We start from the raw sequence: 18,132 nt of genomic DNA, 5'->3' as shown, positions 1-18,132 counted from the left end.
GAGCAGTAGACTGACAGAACAACGTTAAAGGAGCAGTAGACTGACAGAACAACGTCAAAGGAGCAGTAGACTGACAGAACAGCGTTAAAGGAGCAGTAGACTGACAGAACAACGTTAAAGGAGCAGTAGACTGACAGAACAGCGTTAAAGGAGCAGTAGACTGACAGAACAACGTTAAAGGAGCAGTAGACTGACAGAACAACGTTAAAGGAGCAGTAGACTGACAGAACAGCGTTAAAGGAGCAGTAGACTGACAGAACAACGTTAAAGGAGCAGTAGACTGACAGAACAACGTTAAAGGAGCAGTAGACTGACAGAACAACGTTAAAGGAGCAGTAGACTGACAGAACAACGTTAAAGGAGCAGTAGACTGATAGAACAACGTTAAAGGAGCAGTAGACTGACAGAACAACATCAAAGGAGCAGTAGACTGACAGAACAACGTTAAAGGAGCAGTAGACTGACAGAACAGCGTTAAAGGAGCAGTAGACTGACAGAACAACGTTAAAGGAGCAGTAGGCTGACAGAACAACGTTAAAGGAGCCGTAGACTGACAGAACAGCGTTAAAGGAGCAGTAGACTGACAGAACAACGTTAAAGGAGCAGTAGGCTGACAGAACAGCGTTAAAGGAGCAGTAGACTGACAGAACAACGTTAAAGGAGCAGTAGACTGACAGAACAACGTTCAGTATGATCTCAGAGGCCTATTCACCAGGGGTCGAAGGCGGTCTGGCGTTTGGAGTGGTTGGAGCCCGTGCTCCCCTCCCCAGACAGGCCGGGCCCCCGGCCCTGACCCCGGCTCTGACCCCGCCCCTCGTGGAAGGAGTTCTCCGGGCGCGGCGATGGGACTGTCGGGAAAGGGGGAGATAAAAATGGCATCAGCGGTCAAATGAGACAGGGCCAATCCTAAACCCTCCCGACGGTCACCCCCCCCCCCCCCCCCCCCCCTCACCTTTGTATTAACTGCCCATGATGTGAAAGTGTCCCCCCCCCCAAGAATCTTGTCCACCCGTTGTCTCACTGAATGTATTCTTGGTAACTTTGCTGCGTCTATCTTCACTATGATCATGCTCTACGATGAAATGAAATATTTAGCTGGCCTAAGTGTCCTAAAAAGAAATCTTCATCATCTAGCCAACAGAGGAAAGATGCGTGTTGTCATTGCTGGAGTGCATTTCCACCTCCGCCCAAACCACCAATGAACCTGACTTATCATCACTCATGCGGTCGTCAGAGCGCTCTTGACCTCTGACCTCGGTAGAAGCTGCCCACCCTCCGGGGCATGGAGTCGCTGTAGATGATGCGGTTCTCCTTGGACGAGTCTTCCTGCTGCTCGTGGTACATCCCCACCTGCCGACAACGCAACGCATCAGACACCGGACCAGGGGCTGCTTAGCCCACCTGGCCAGGTAGAACCAAGCTAACCTAGCTAGCTAGGATTCACCTGGCAAGGTATAGCTTAGCTAACCTAGCTAGCTATGCTTCACCTGACCAGGTATAGCTTAGCTAACCTAGCTAGCTATGCTTCACCTGGCAAGGTTTAGCTTAGGTAACCTAGCTAGGTGTTACTGAGCTGTTGTGATGTTGACAGAGTTGTAAGACAGGAGGTCATTTATAGAGAGACGGAGGGAGAGACACAGGCGGAGAGAGGGGGAGCGATTCTATCTCTGATCTGCAGTCTCATCCCAGAGAAGCAAAGCTCACAGCACAAATGAGGAGGCTGAGAGAGAGAAGATAAAGAGAGCATCCACCCACACCCTCAGTCTGTGTGCACAGGGCTAACTACACAGCTAGCTGTGTGCACAGGGCTAACTAAACGGCTAGCTGTGTACACAGGGCTAACTACACGGCTAGCTGTGGACACAGGGCTAATGAAAAAGGCTAGCTGTTTACACAGGGTTAACTACACGGCTAGCTGTGTCACAGGGCTAGCTGAAAAGCTAGCTGTGTGCACAGGGCTAGCTATGTACACAGGACTAACGACACGGCTAGCTGTGTACACAGTGCTAGCTCTAATGCTAGCTGCAGGGCTAGTTGTGTCAACAGGGCTCACTACACGGCTAGCTGTGTACACAGGGCTAGTTTTACGGATAGCTGTGTGCACAGGGCTAGCTATTTACACAGGGCTAGCTCTTATGCTAGCTGCAGGGCTAGTTGTGTGCCCAGGGCTAGCTTCAAGGCTAGCTGTGTGCCCAGGGCTAGCTTCAAGGCTAGCTGGGTACACAGGGCTTGCTGCAGGTCTAGTTATGGGTGCTAGGTTGTTAGCCGTGGTTACAGGCTCATGGGTAACGGGCAGCAGGTCGGACCTCGCTTTTCTGCCGCTGAATGTGAAAGGAGGCGGAGTTATCCCGGGTGGAGTCCCTGATTGGAGGCCTGGCAGAGTGGGCGGAGTCCAGGGGCGCCTGCTCGCTCTGTTGATGAAGACGAGGTGTGAAGACGGCACCATGACAACAGGGAAGCACACACACACACACAAACACAGTGCCTCTCTCTCACCGACGCTCAGTGTGTACACAAACATACAGCGGGCATGAGTCACGGCGCCCACGACACGGAGCACACACACATACAAGCACCGCCGCATATGCTGAGCCCCCCCAGGGCGACCGGGGGGCCTCTCTGCTGAACGCTGAGCTAAGCTAAGCTAACGGCTAGCATGACGCCGGGACGGAGGTAGAGATGCTCCGATACCGTTCTTTCCTTCCCGATACCGATTCCGATTCCTGCTGATCGGCCGATGCAGAGTATTTACCGCTACAGCGTCTAGCATGGTACCCACTAGGCTCTCTTTTGATTCCATCCATGAATAGTTGGTTCACTTACTATCAACCAATTATCTTTTCAGAACTCATTCACATTTATAATCTATAATTGTACAATACATTTGTGTACTTGTAGTCAAGCGTCCGTGCATCCATGTTTTTACGACGCCTGGGAAGTTCTCAGCCTGTGTAGTAAATGAATCCCGTGATGCTATCAGATCGGTGCATACACCTGCTTACTCGCCGATACCCGACGCTGCCCTTTAGGCAGCATCTGAGTATTCCCGACACTGGCACGGTATCGGGACACCTCTAGACGGAGGGCACCAGCGTCTGCAGGCCTGATCTGTTACATCAGCACTGGCCTCCCCATCTACCACAAACACATCCTCAAATCCCACCCAGGACCACGGCCCCCCCTCCCGACCGGACCCCCGCCCCCCTCACCCTGCTGGACTCCTCCTCCGGCCGCCCCCCGGGGTGGCGGGGCAGCGAGCGGTGCTGCAGCTGGGGCGAGAGCATCTGCAGGCTGCTGGCCCGGTTGGCCAGGCCGGGCGCCGGGGCCAGCCCCTCCTCCGCGCCGTGGGGGCGCTGGTGGTCCCGCCGCACGTACATAGAGTGGCGGTGCGGCCGCTGCTGCGAGGAGAAGGGGCTGGTGTAGCCCTGGCCGTACCCCAGGGGGTCGTGGGGGGCGGAGAGGGAGTGGCCGTGGCTCCCCCCTCCCCCTCCCCCGCCCCCGCCCTCCCCCGGGTCCAGGGCGTCCGGGGAGCGCCCCTCCTCCGACGCCTTGTGGCGGGAGGAGGCGCGGCGGTAGGCCGAGTCCAGCGTGTTGCTCTCGCGCTCGGAGCGCGTGCTGCCGCGGCCGGCGTGGGCCAGCCGGTCGTTGCGGCGCGTCAGCGGGCTGCCGGGCGCCGTCAGGTCCAGGCAGGACGAGGGGAAGTAGCGCGGGGACGGCTCGTCGCCCAGCAGGTGCACCTCGCTCAGGTTGCCCACCGACTTGGCGTCGCTCAGCGTGCCGTGGCTCTTGGACAGGTTGAGGAAGGCGAAGCGCGAGGAGGAGGAGGCGGGGGGCAGCAGGCCGTGCGCCTCCTTGTAGCCGTGCCGGGCGTGCTTCTCCTGCGCCGTGCCGCCCTTGCCCTCCACCAGCGAGTGGCGGTTCTGCTGCAGCCGCGAGTTGGACTTGAGGTACTTGGCCCCGGGGCCGTCGGAGGCCTTCATGCCCAGGTTGGAGGCCTCGAAGTCGGGCTTGGCCTGGCGCGGCTCGCTGGCGGTGACCAGGTGGGGCAGCTCGGCGGGGGGCCCGTAGCCCTGCGGGGGCTGGTAGCTCTTGGGGTGCAGGGTGGGGCTCAGGCTGGCGGAGGCGCTGCCGTTGTGGAAGGAGTCGGCGTGGGGGTGGAGCTCCTCGTGCCGGGGGAGGCTCGAACACTCCCTGCTGCTGGAGCGGTGGTGGCTCCTGCAGGAGGGGGGCGACGGGGGGAGGAGGGGGTGGGAGGGGGGAGGGGAGGAGGGGAAGGAGGGGGAGGAGGAGGGCGACGGGGGGGGGAGGAGGAGGGGGGAGGGGGGGAAGGAGGGGGAGGAGGAGGGCGACGGGGGGGGAGGGGGGGAAGGAGGGGGAGGAGGAGGGCGACGGGGGGGGAGGGGGGGAGGAGGAGTGTGACGGGGGGAGGAGGGGGAGGAGGGGGAGCAGGAGGGCGACGGGAGGAGGAGGGGGGGAGGAGGGCGACGGGGGGAGGAGGGGGAGGAGAAGGGGGAGGTTATGGAGGAGTAGGAGGAGCACAAGGAGTCAGAGGGAGGAGGATAACGTGGAGAGAGGAGGAGGACTGAGGGTTAGATCAGGTCTGGTGGTAACACAGCAGCCCTGCTGACACTAGTCGTAGCACTGGGACAGATCTAGGATGCAGTGTTGTGTCTGCGGAGGCTGCAGTGCCCTGGGCCACCTGCTGGGGGTGCTGTTGTCCCCGTGGTGAGGCTTCCTCTTGGAGGAGCGTGCGGGCGTGGGGGTGGAGGGGGCGGGCCGCTCCGCCGGCCGCTGGCTCTGGAAGGCGTGGTGGTTCAGGCTCTGCTCCGTCAGGAAGCGCTCCGTGGGACTGAGCAGGAGCAGGTTCTGGTGAACACACGCGCACGCACGCACGCACACACACACACACACACACAAACGCACGCACGCACGCATGCACGCCCACATCCCCCAACCCCCCCCCCACACACACACACACACACACACACACACATGCACACACACACACACATAGACACGCACCCACACACACCCCCAAACACCCACAAACACACCCCCACAAACACACACCCCCGAACACACACACACACACACACACACACACATAGCCTTGAGATTCTCTCAGCATACAGGAAGGCTAGCCAACAAAACATTATGAGTCATCCTGGTTATCACACTAGTCAGGCTGCTGAACCACTGCCCACACGCTCACTAACGCCTCCGCCCTCCTCCCTCCCTCCCTCCCCCTCCCTTCCTTCCTCCTCCCTCCCCCTCCCTTCCTCCCCCCTCCCTCCCTCCAAAAGCACATTAACCAGAGACACACGCCAGCCTCCCTCTCTCCCGCTACACGCAGACGGCGCTAATTGGCAAGAGGGCAACGAGAACAGGCTCCCCCTAGTGGCCAACGAGGTAACCGGCTCCTCCTATTGGCTAACGAGGTAGCAGGCTCCTCCCGTTCGCTAATGGGGAAGCAGGCTCCTCCTAGTGGCTAACGAGGCTCCTCCTATTGGCTAACGAGGTAGCAGGGTCCTCCTGGTGCTCGTGCACGCTCCTGGACCATGCTGGTGCACGCTGCTGTATTCATGTGTAATACACCATGAGGGAGAGGAGGGTAAGGGGGAAAGGAGGAAGAGGAGGAAGAGGAGGGTGAGGAGGAAGAGGAGGGTGAGGAGGAAGAGGAGGGTGTCTCACCTTCATCAGGTCCAGCAGGGCTCCGCTGATCAGACCCAGGTACCGCCTCTCCAGAGTCTGGGGGTGGTTCACCGCAGGGAACTAGAGCGCACACACACACACACACACAACGCACACGCACGCACACACACACACACACACACACGCACGCACGCACACACACACACGCACGCACGCACGCACACGCACACGCACACAACGCACACGCACGCACGGACACACACACACACGCACGCACGCACGCACACACACACACACACACGCACGCACGCACGCAGACACGCAGACAGTTAGTGCAGACACACATCATTATAACTCCTATGTGTGTATGTAGTGTGTCTAAGGGCTGTGATTGGCTGAGGGGACGGTTGGCCCTCAGCAGTGTCTAAAGGGCTGTGATTGGCTGAGGGGACAGTTGGCCCTCAGCAGTGTCTAAAGGGCTGTGATTGGCTGAGGGGACGGTTGGCCCTCAGCAGTGTCTAAAGGGCTGTGATTGGCTGAGGGGACGGTTGGCCCTCAGCAGTGTCTAAAGGGCTGTGATTGGCTGAGGGGACGGTTGGCCCTCAGCAGTGTCTAAAGGGCTGTGATTGGCTGAGGGCCCGTTCTATTCTGAGCGCCGTCCCGCGGTTCTCGGGCACCGGCTCTCTGTCGGCCATGTTGGGCCAATACTCAGACCCCTTTAAGGGTCCTACCCTGAGGGGGGGTCCTACCCTGAGGGGGGGTCCTACCCTGAGGGGGGGTCGTACCCGGGGGGGGGCGGGGGCTCAGTGGGGTCCTACCCTGAGGGGGGGTCGTACCCAGGGGGGGGGCGGGGGCTCAGTGGGGTCCTACCCTGAGGGGGGGTCCTACCCTGAGGGGGGGTCTCAGGTCCTACCCTGAGGGGGGGTCGTACCCTGAGGGGGGGTCCTACCCTGAGGGGGGGTCCTACCCTGAGGGGGGGTCCTACCCAGGGGGGGGGGCGGGGGCTCAGTGGGGTCCTACCCGGAGGCCGTGGAAGCGGGGGTTGCTGTAGAAGAGCTTCATGTGCTCGGGGGGCAGTGGGCCCAGGACCTTCTGGATGGTGAACAGCTGGTCGATCTCGCTCTCCCCCGGGAACAGCGGCTGGCCGTCGCTCAGCTCCCCCAGGATGCAGCCCACAGACCACATGTCCACCGCCTTCCCGTAGGGGGCGCTGCACAGCAGGGGGGGCAACTGAAGACCAGTACTGTACGCACAGTGTACGGTATATAGGATCACTACTGTACGCACAGTGTACGGTATATAGGATCACTACTGTACGCACAGTGTACGGTATATAGGATCACTACTGTACGCACAGTATACGTATATAGGATCACTACTGTACGCACGGTATACGGTATATAGCATCAGTACTGTACGTACAGTATACGGTATATAGCATCAGTACTGTACATACAGTATACGGTATAGCATCAGTACTGTACATACAGTATACGGTATATAGCATCAGTACTGTACGTACATTATACAGTATAGCATCAGTACTACATCATACATACATATATACATATATAGACATTAGTCTATTATGTATGTAAATAGAGGTGCATCAATATGCATGGTTTTAAATGGATCCTTCTTTCTGCTTAATGTGTGTATTTTGCCGGCTGGTTTCTCTGGAGCGTATCAGCAGACCTCCAGTCCATCCGGGGTGCTCCCGTCCCTCCAGGTTCTCCGGTTCTAGCTGTTCTAGAGGTACTCGCGGTTCTCGAGGTTCTCCGGTTCTGCGGTACCTACCCCAGCAGCAGCTCCGGGGAGCGGTACCAGCGAGTGGCCACGTACTCCGTGTAGTTGGCGTCGGTTCCCTCGGACAGGTTCCGGGCGAAGCCTGAAGAGGAGAAGGAGAGGAGAACCATGAGACCAGCTAGTAAACAGACTGGTCTTCATCAGGCGGTCAACAACAGACTCGTTCCAACGTGACGATGTTATAAATCAACAACCCCAACACATTATTAATAGTCAACACAAACGACCCTTTCTGGCAGCGATCGATAAGAACACAAAGGCAGCAGGTGTCTCTGGCTCTGCCCGGTGTCTGGGTGGTGGAACGACCGGACAGACACTGCTCTCTGGGTGGACCCCAGGTTCTGAGGAGGAGAGCGGGGAGCAGACTGGCCACAGCTCCCCCTCTCCCCCTGTCTGCCCCTCACCCAAGGAGGATCAGAGGAGGGATGGGGTTCCCACATGCAGAGGAGCGTAGAACCGAGACTGATAGACACGACACACACTGCTTCACAGGCAGAGCGTAGAACAGAGATAGATAGACACTACACACACTGCTTCACAGGCAGAGCGTAGAACAGAGACAGATAGACACTACACACACTGCTTCACAGGCAGAGCGTAGAACAGAGATAGATAGACACTACACACACTGCTTCACAGGCAGAGCGTAGAACAGAGACAGATAGACACTACACACACTGCTTCACAGGCAGAGCGTAGAACAGAGACAGATAGACACTGCACACACTGCTTCACAGGCAGAGCGTAGAACAGAGACAGATAGACACTACACACACTGCTTCACAGGCAGAGCGTAGAACAGAGACAGATAGACACTACACACACTGCTTCACAGGCAGAGCGTAGAACAGAGACAGATAGACACTGCACACACTGCTTCACAGGCAGAGCGTAGAACAGAGACAGATAGACACTACACACACTGCTTCACAGGCAGAGCGTAGAACAGAGACAGATAGACACTACACACACTGCTTCACAGGCAGAGCGTAGAACAGAGACAGATAGACACTGCACACACTGCTTCACAGGCAGAGCGTAGAACAGAGACAGATAGACACTGCACACACTGCTTCACAGGCAGAGCGTAGAACAGAGACAGATAGACACTACACACACTGCTTCACAGGCAGAGCGTAGAACAGAGACAGATAGACACTACACACACTGCTTCACAGCGGGTCTGGTCCTGACGGTACGGTCTGACCAGCTGGGTGTCAGACCCACTGCCCCCCCCCCCCTCGTACCCTGAGGTTGGGGTTGGGGGGGGGGGGGGGGGGGTCAGACCCACGGCCCCCCCATCGTACCCTGAGGTTGGGGTTGGGGGGGGGGGGGGGTCAGACCCACGGTGGTCAGGGAGGAGGAGGAGGAGGTGCTCACCAAAGTCACAGAGTTTGAGGACGTCTTCAGAGCTGATGAGGAGGTTCTCCGGTTTGATATCTGAGAGAGGGGAGAGGGAGGGGGGGAGGGGGGAGGAGGGGAGGGAGGGAAGGGAGGAGGAGGAGGGGAGGGAGGGAGGGGAGGAGGAGAGGTAGATAAGGAGAGGGACAGGTAGAGGGGGGAGGGGAGAGAGGAGGAGAGCATGAGGATGGAATGGAGAAGGGAGGTGGAGAGAGAGAGGAGAGGAAGGGCACAAACACGAGAGAAGAGAGGTCAGTCATTTTAAAACATGACAGATTAACGCCACACATTAACCACTCCTCTTCCCACCAGAAGGGACGACGGTAGCCGGTGATGGAGAGGAGGAGAGAGTGTCCTCTGTTCTGGTTCCCCGTGTCGGGGTGTACAGTAATCCGTCTGCAGGCGTGATCTGGGTGTGGGCCAGCGTCTCTGCCAAGAGGAGCTCACACGGCCATCTGCCCGCCGCCGCCCTGCCAGCAGAGCTCTGCACGGGGCCCACTCCCTCGCCCTACTATCGTAGCAGGAGATCGAGGCTGCTCCAGCACCGAATGCTGGAACAGCCGGGGCGGCAGGAGCTCAGGGGGTAGAGCGGGTCGGCTGGTAACCGGAAGGTTGGTAGTTGAGTGCCGAGGTGTCCCTGAGCGAGACGCCTCACCCCGAATGCTCCTGACCAGCTGGTTGCCGTCGGTGGGTGAGCGTGAATGAATGGGTGTGGGCATTGCAGAATCCCCTCAATGTAAATGAACCTCCAAGATTGACTGGAGAGATCGATTGGTTCTGTGAGAGAACGAGACCTCCTGTCATAGAGGAGGGGCAGGTCATGGAGAAGGTGTAGGTCATGAAGGAGGAGGCGGTCATAGAGGAGGCGCTGACTCCCGGTGCCTAACCAACGGGCCGGCGCACAGTTCAGCGTGAGGAGCTATTTCAGAGCGGGGGACGCTTTTAGCAGCGCGGCGTGACGTCTGCTGCAGACGAGGAGGAGAAGGTGAGAGTCGGGGGGAGGGAGGGGGATGCCGGCACCTCAGGGGGGAGACGGCTCCCCGACGGAGTACTTCTTCTGCAGGGTCAGCAGAGGGCAGGATGCCCTCGTAGCGGACGTCCTGGACAGGCTATTTGTGGTGTCCACGGGGAGCCCTGTTAACATTATGGGATGCATAACGTCCAGGAAACGGCAGAGTAGGCTGCCTGTTCTTAAGACGAAGTCAGCACTGCCAGTTCAGTCCGTACTCGACAAAAGCATCTCCTGAAACACTCCTTTACTACACTCTTCCTCCTCCTCCCCTTCTACTCCCCCTCCTACTCCTCCCCCTCCACTACTCGCGCCCCAGTCCTCCTCCACTTCTTCTCCCCCTTCGACCCCTCCCCCTCCTCCCCCTCCTCCACTTCTACTCCCCCTTCGACCCCTCCTACTCCTCCTCCTCCACTACTTGCACCCCAGTCATACTCCATCACTCTTGCTCCTCCTGCTCCAACGGGCAAGGAGGGCGATGATGTCATGTGATGATGTCACGTGATGACGTCACGTGATGGCGTCACGTGACGGCGTCATTACCCCTGTGGACGATGTCGTTCTTGTGGCACCAGTGGATGGCCTTGATCAGCTGGTAGATGTAGCTGCGGACCTTCTCCGAGGGCACTCCGTTGGGCAGCTCCTCCAGCAGCTCCAGCATGTTCTGCAACAGCAGCCAACACAACGGGGTACGATGAACCTCAAAGCGCACGATCTGAAGCCAGCCTATACACATCCAGTACAGATACTCCCAATGACCGCCTTCTCACAGGTTCTACTTGTAGCACCAGTAGCCTAGCACGCTCGTTAGATAGATAGATAGATAGATATATACTTTATTAATCCCGGGGGAAATTCAAGTATCCAGTAGCAGCCGAAAACACACATAAAAACAGTGCAGATGGATGTGCAAAAATACAGATATAAATAAATAAAATGTCCATTGTTATCTATTGTCCTCCCTGCCTTTACTGGGAGCTGTTGTACAGTCTGATGGCCAGGGGGACGAAAGAGTTTTTTAGTCTATTAGTGGAGCTGGACTGGTGGTTAGCGGTGTATCGCTGGCACTAGCGGCACAGAGAGTGAGACACATTGAGATGGAGCTGAGAGAGTGATGTAAACAATGGACTACAAAGAGTGAGACAGACAGAAGGACACAATGCGTACTCTACCTCCAGGGCCAGTTTTACCTGGATCTGGCTAATGTTGGCGCGTATCTAACCATCTTTGGTAAGCTTGTTTCATGTTTGTCTAGTTTTGTTTCATGCTAGCTTCAGCTCGTTCCTGATATAACTTTGTTTGCCTTTTCACGGCACTTAATTTACACGCTTATTGTTTGTTTTTACGTACTGGCACTTGAAAACAGTACTTAGCATTGTGTGGCATCTTATCCCAGCTATCTCTGTTGTACAGAGGGATGGGTTAACCTAGTGACGGTTAGTGCTTGGCACCTGGCTCTATGACTATCCTTACTGTACCCACAGAGATGTACTGTTTGGACTTTTTCTTCTGACTAATGTACTAGCTTTGTTGTATACGTTGAATGAGCTAACCTACCAATTGTAAATGCTTAGAACTTGTTTCTATAAACATCTTTACTGTACCGACAGCAATATAAGGTTTCTTTCTTCTGACAAATGTAACTTATTGTGAGTCGCTTTGCATGAAAGCGTCTGCTCAACGCCCTGAGTGTGGATGTAACGTAGCGGTGCGGTCCATCAGGCGGTCAGCGAGATGGTCGCCCGACGGTCGGAGCGCCGGTGCAGCCGCCGGGGCCGTGGGCGTACCTTCTCCACATACTCGAAGACGAGGTAGAGCTTCCCCCGGCGGCGGAACGCCTCCTTCAGCTCCACGATGTTCTCCTGCTTCAACGTGCGGAGCATCTTCAGCTCCCGCAGCGTGGTCTCCTTGACCTCCTCATTCTCTGGAGGAGGTCATAGAGGGGGAGGAGGAGGAGGAGGAGGAGGAGGTCATAGAGGGGGAGGAGGAGGAGGAGGAGGTCACAGAGGAGGAGGAGGAGGAGGAGGAGGAGGTCACAGAGGAGGAGGAGGAGGAGGTCATAGAGGGGGAGGAGGAGGAGGTCATAGAGGGGGAGGAGGAGGAGGTCATAGAGGAGGAGGTTACATCACACATCAGTTGATAAGTGAATTGGTTTATTGATGACGATGATGATTATGATGATGATGATGAGCTTACCTTCGCTGTCCTTGAACTTCTTAATTGCCACGATTTCATTGGTCTCCTGAATGTGAGAGAGAGACAGAGGAGGGCCAATCAGACACCGGCGATAGTGGTCAGGGGTTGTGCTTTGTTCAGTATAGATCACTGCTAATGCGGCTAACCCTTTTGGCTATCAATGCTGTCACCATCACTGCTGTTAACAACACGGTGGACCTGAGTGGTTGCGGACACAACAAGCTTTGTTCACAATGAAGAGACGTTTCCTACGGAGGATCTCTGAGAACTTGGGGAGAGGCAGCCATCGCTGGCCTGCTTCTCTAGCTGCCCTAGTTAGGCCCCGCGGCGCACAGCCCTGCCCTACATTCATCAATGCAGTGAGGGGCTAGCATGGTGGATAGCATGAGGGCTAGCATGGTGGATAGCATTAGGGTTAGCATGGTGGATAGCATGAGGACTAGCATGGTGGATAGCAAGAGGGTTAGCATGGTGGATAGCATGAGGACTAGCATGGTGGATAGCATGAGAGTTATCATGGTGGATAGCATGAGGGTTAGCATGGTGGATAGCATGAGGGTTAGCATGGTGGACAGAATGAGGGTTAGCATGGTGGATAGCATTAGGACTAGCATGGTGGATAGCATGAGGGTTAGCATGGTGGATAGCACGAGGGTTAACATGGTGGACAGCATGAGGGTTAGCATGGTGGATAGCATGAGGACTAGCATGGTGGACAGCATGCGGGCTAGCATGATAACTAGCATGATGGCTAGTATGATGGCCACCACAATGGCTTGCATAATGGTTACATCTTTGCAAGTAAAGTTGGTAGAATGATGGCTGACATCAGAGCTAACATAATTTGCCTTGCTGCTACACTTGTTGCATCTCCCTATGACTCGCTCGTTGCGTCACGTTCCAACCACACGTTCTGCTGCGGAACCCAGCGCCTCTCTGCTGCGCAGGCGGTCTGCGTGACACGATATTTTAAGGAATTCCCTTGTGCGGAGTTGGCCCTGGGAAGCTGTGGGAGAAATCTCCGAGCTGAGTAGATGATTCACTGGGGCTGGTTCCTGACGTACGGACCCCCACACCACATGGACTTGCCTGCTATCAAACACAACAAGCACTGGCAGTATTACCAGAGCAGATCCTAACTACCTCAGCTGGAAGCCTCGTACTGCCAAGAGCTAAGAGCAAGCTAAGCAGGATCATCAAAGTCACAACTCTGCTCTATTTTGGCTGCGCAGTGGTGGAACGAGCACCATGCCGATGTGGGGTAGAATGGGTAGTCTCGGTCTGAGGGTAGTCTAGGTCTGAGGGTAGTCTAGGTCTGACGGTAGTCAAGGTCTGACTGTAGTCTAGGTCTGACTGAAGTCTAGGTCTGACGGTAGTCTAGGTCTGACTGTAGTCTAGGTCTGAGGGTAGTCTAGGTCTGACTGTAGTCTAGGTCTGACGGTAGTCTAGGTCTGACTGTAGTCTAGGTCTGACTGTAGTCTCAGTCTGAGGGTAGTCTAGGTCTGAGGGTAGTCTAGGTCTGACTGTAGTCTAAGTCTGACTGTAGTCTAAGTCTGACGTAGTCTAGGTCTGACTGTAGTATAGGTCTGAGGGTAGTCTAGGTGAGGGTAGTCTAGGTCTGACTGTAGTCTATGTCTGACTGTAGTCTAGGTCTGACTGTAGTCTAGGTCTGACTGTAGTCTAGGTCTGACTGTAGTCTAGGTCTGAGGGTAGTCTAGGTCTGACTGTAGTCCATGTCTGACTGTAGTCTAGGTCTGAGGGTAGTCTAGGTCTGAGGGTAGTCTAGGTCTGACTGTAGTCTCGGTCCGACTGTAGTCTAGGTCTGAGGGTAGTCTAGGTCTGACTGTAGTCTAGGTCTGACTGTAGTCTAGGTCTGACTGTAGTCTAGGTCTGAGGTTAGTCTAGGTCTGACTGTAGTCTAGGTCTGAGGGTAGTCTAGGTCTGACTGTAGTCTAGGTCTGACTGTAGTCTAGGTCTGACTGTAGTCTAGGTCTGAGGTTAGTCTAGGTCTGACTGTAGTCTAGGTCTGAGGTTAGTCTAGGTCTGACTGTAGTCTAGGTCTGAGGTTAGTCTAGGTCTGACTGTAGTCTAGGTCTGACTGTAGTCGACGTCTGAGGGTAGTCGACGTCTGAGGGTAGTCTACGCCAGAAGCGATGCCTTCAGGAAGTCTTGTTTTGATGTCCTTGTCCTGATAGTACACATTATTATTATATGATGAACTGGAAACCAGAAGCCTGCAGCTCTTGAAAACAACCCCTCCGTAGTGAACCATTAGAGGAGACTCCGGAGCGTTCCGACTCCAGGATTAGGAAATTCCACATTCCACATTCCGCTTTCAGCCGGGCTCCGGCAGCTCTCTGTCTGGAGGTCGTGTTGTTGGGTAAGACGGACTCATGGTAACACTAACACGGTGTTTGTAACTTAATCACGAGTAACAATAACCATGAGGGTCCTCAAAACCAGTACAAACCATTTCCTGTTTTTTTTCTGATTTGGAGCCAGCCTATAAACATCCAAGACAAATACTCCAATGGACGCCTTCTCTCGTGTTCTACTTATTTACACCTGTAAACTAGCATGCTAGCCTAGTGATGCTAGCATGTCGTTAGCGGTGTATACCTAGTACCAGCGGCACAGAGAGTGAGACACATTGAGATCAGAGATAGGCCGAGGGACTGATGCATTCTATGGAGACAGAGAGTGAGACAGACAGAAGGAGACAGAGACAGGCACACTTAGATGGAGAGACAGACAGAGACAAACAGACTGTGAGTGAGAAAGAGACAGAGAGACAGACAGATCAACAGGAACAAAGAGACAGTGAGTGAGACAGAGTTACAGAGAGTCAGACAGAGATAACAGGGACAAAGAGACAGTGAGTGAGACAGAGTTACAGAGAGTCAGACAGAGATAACAGGGACAAAGAGACAGTGAGTGAGACAGAGTTACAGAGAGTCAGACAGAGATAAACAGGAACAAAGAGACAGTGAGTGAGACAGAGTTACAGAGAGTCAGACAGAGATAAACAGGGACAAAGAGACAGTGAGTGAGACAGAGTTACAGAGAGTCAGACAGAGATAAACAGGGACAAAGAGACAGTGAGTGAGACAGAGCTACAGAGAGTCAGACAGAGATAAACAGGGACAAAGAGACAGTGAGTGAGACAGAGTTACAGAGAGTCAGACAGAGATAAACAGGGACAAAGAGACAGTGAGTGAGACAGAGCTACAGAGAGACAGAGATAAACAGAGACAAAGAGACAGTGAGTGAGACCGAGTTACAGAGTTACAGAGAGACAGACAGAGATAAACAGAGACAAAGAGACAGTGAGTGAGACAGAGTTACAGAGAGTCAGACGGTGGAAGCGACAAGCTGTTGAGCCCAGTCTGTATGACAAGACTTTAGAAAGATCCAGAAATATCCTGTATATACCAGGGGAGGAAAGGGAGGAGAGCATGGTGGTGGGAGGCAGGCCTCCTCCTCCTTCTCCTTCTTCTTTTTTTTTTTTTTAACCTTTATTTTTCCAGATAAAACATTAAGAACAGTTTCTTATTTACAATATTGATCTGGTTCTCCCCCTCCTCCTCTTCCCCCCCCCCTCCTCCTCCTCCTCCCCCCCTCCTTCTCCTCCTCCTGCTCCTCCCCCTTCTCCCCCTCCTCCTCCTCTCCTCCTCCCCCTTCTCCCCATCCTCCTCCTCCCCCCCTCCTCCTCCTCTCCCCCTCCTCCTCCTCCCCCTTCTCCTCCTCCTCCTCCTCCTCCTCCTCCTCCTCCTCCTCTTCCTCCTCCTCTCCCCCTCCTCCTCCTCCTCCTCCTCCCCCTCCTCCTCCTCTTCATCCTCCTATCTGATCATCCGAGGCCGGTAGGAACTGGGTTGAAGGTGACCTGCTTACCACAGCCAGGTATTTACTGTCCCAGTTCTGCTCTGCTGCTGTTTAAAATACCCCCCCTCTCCAGGCCAGCTGGGACGCCCCACCGTGCGGTGGTCTCTAGAGGACCGGAGAGGTACTGCAGACCAACGGTGTGACGCCACTGGCCTGGTCCTCAGAGGACCGGAGAGGTACTGCAGGCCAACGGTGTGACGCCACTGGCCTGGTCCCCAGAGGACCGGAGAGGTACTGCAGGCCAACGGTGTGACGCCACTGGCCTGGTCCCCAGAGGACTGGAGAGGTACTGCAGGCCGACAGAACAGGGGGGTTCAGTGACCTGGAGGCCGAGGATGTGACTCTCTCTCTATCAGGCCGGAACAACAAGGGGTCACTCTCACTACCTTTACTGCACTTTACTAGGCTCTAGTGCGGCTCAGTACAGTCCCAAATGATCCAGTATAGCCCATTATGGTCCAGTTTAATTCAGTAAAGTTTAGCATAGTCCAGTTTAATGCAGTATAATCCAGTATCGTCCATTATAGTTTAGTATAGTCCAGTAGGAACAGACTTCAGTATCAACCAGTATAACTAACCCAGTAGGCCTCTTCCTCCTCCATCATATCTCCATCTAGTGTTGGAGAAGAAGGATTCACCTCGTTGACTCGGACCACGCCCAGAGTTTAGCAGGTTAACATCCTCCAACTCTTTAGTCACAGAGACAAGTGGACCGTGTTTCCTGCTTCCCTCATCCCTCATCCCGTGTGATGGGGCCAGGACGTTTACAGCCGGATCCACAACCTTTATCAATCCCTTGTTTTCTGAAAAATATAATCTATGGCCAAAAGGAAAGAGAGAAAGGAAACCAAGCAGGAGATCGACCCTGGTATAGATCGGGACGGAGTAGTCATTTATCACAGCGCTGCTGTTGTACACTCAGTCTGGAAGATTTATTAATAACCTTCTTTCTTCTCCGCCCTTCGCTGACTTTTACAGCAGTGAGGGTCTGAGAGCTTCATAGCTGTAGGAGGTAAACACCAGAGTCGACTTCAGTTCTGGGTCCGAAACACCCGCTCTCTGTACTGTCTAACCCCTACCTGCTCCTTAATGACTTGTCTCTGTACTGTCTAACCCCTACCTGCTCCTTAATGACCTGTCTCTGTACTGTCTAACCCCTACCTGCTCCATAATGACCTGTCTCTGTACTGTCTAACCCCTACCTGCTCCTTAATGACCTGTCTCTGTACTGTCTAACCCCTACCTGCTCCTTAATGACCTGTCTCTGTACTGTCTAACCCCTACCTGCTCCTTAATGACCTGTCTCTGTACTGTCTAACCCCTACCTGCTCCTTAATGACCTGTCTCTGTACTGTCTTACCCCTACCTGCTCCTTAATGACCTGTCTCTGTACTGTCTTACCCCTACCTGCTCCTTAATGACCTGTCTCTGTACTGTCTAACCCCTACCTGCTCCTTAATGACCTGTCTGTACTGTCTAACCCCTACCTGCTCCTTAAAGAGTAATAACATTGATAGAAAACAAAGAGACAACTATTGAAGGCGAACAGGAAGAGATGTGTAGGACACTTCTCTTAAACAAGATAAAATCGTCAATGTGACAGCTACCTAATTATAACATCGAAATTCTCTGTTTTCTGGTTATGAAAGTCTGTGCTAATAAAAGTGATGTAGAACAGTAGCATTCAAACTGGGGACAATGGAGTTGTCATTCAGGCTGAATGAATGATTAGGAAAACACAGCAGTGCAGCGCTGAAGTGCCTTACTGTAACCACGCGCTGCAGAAAGGCTTTGTCACGCTGTAAAGGAGAGGTAATTCATGGATTTATTCATTCATTTCAGACAAAAGATATAAAGACAGGAAACACTTCATTGGTCCAGGAAGGAAGTGAGTTTCCATACTTAAATAGGGGTCAATCAGTTACTGGGATGACTAAAGGTTCCACCATTGAACACCCTCCTTTCCCCAGCCCGGGCTGCAGTACTCCAAAGTACCCCTAGGGGTACGCATACCCCCGTTTAAAGGCTGTCACATTCTGAACGCTATGTTCAATGAGGGCACACATGAAGAGGTGTGAGGTGATCACTTCATCCAACCATGAAACCAGAGCAGAGGACGTGTGTTTGCGGACCACAGGGGGACCGCCCCGTAGTCACTCTAATAATCTAGCTCTGATAACATACCT

At 54.5% G+C, this 18,132-nt stretch overlaps 1 protein-coding gene across 1 annotated transcript in view; it reads right to left on the bottom strand.

Moving 5' to 3' along the window:
• Positions 1 to 648: 648 nt before the first annotated feature.
• The window catches only part of LOC132469288 (cyclin-dependent kinase-like 5), a 22,913-nt gene continuing 5,429 nt past the window's right edge, over positions 649 to 18,132 (bottom strand). The window contains exons 3-14 of the mRNA XM_060067231.1: positions 12,065 to 12,110; positions 11,656 to 11,792; positions 10,412 to 10,532; positions 8,839 to 8,898; positions 7,450 to 7,540; positions 6,673 to 6,862; positions 5,692 to 5,772; positions 4,700 to 4,866; positions 3,210 to 4,215; positions 2,307 to 2,411; positions 1,254 to 1,350; positions 649 to 848 (exon numbers count right to left, since the gene is read on the bottom strand). Of these exons, the coding sequence (XP_059923214.1) occupies positions 709 to 848; positions 1,254 to 1,350; positions 2,307 to 2,411; positions 3,210 to 4,215; positions 4,700 to 4,866; positions 5,692 to 5,772; positions 6,673 to 6,862; positions 7,450 to 7,540; positions 8,839 to 8,898; positions 10,412 to 10,532; positions 11,656 to 11,792; positions 12,065 to 12,110 (2,241 nt within the window). The 3' untranslated portion in view covers positions 649 to 708. The remainder of the gene's footprint in view (positions 849 to 1,253; positions 1,351 to 2,306; positions 2,412 to 3,209; positions 4,216 to 4,699; positions 4,867 to 5,691; positions 5,773 to 6,672; positions 6,863 to 7,449; positions 7,541 to 8,838; positions 8,899 to 10,411; positions 10,533 to 11,655; positions 11,793 to 12,064; positions 12,111 to 18,132) is intronic.

This window comes from Gadus macrocephalus, chromosome 12 (genome assembly GCF_031168955.1).
Source record: "Gadus macrocephalus chromosome 12, ASM3116895v1".
Lineage (NCBI taxonomy): Eukaryota > Metazoa > Chordata > Actinopteri > Gadiformes > Gadidae > Gadus > Gadus macrocephalus.
This window is presented reverse-complemented; position numbering and strand designations above follow the sequence as displayed.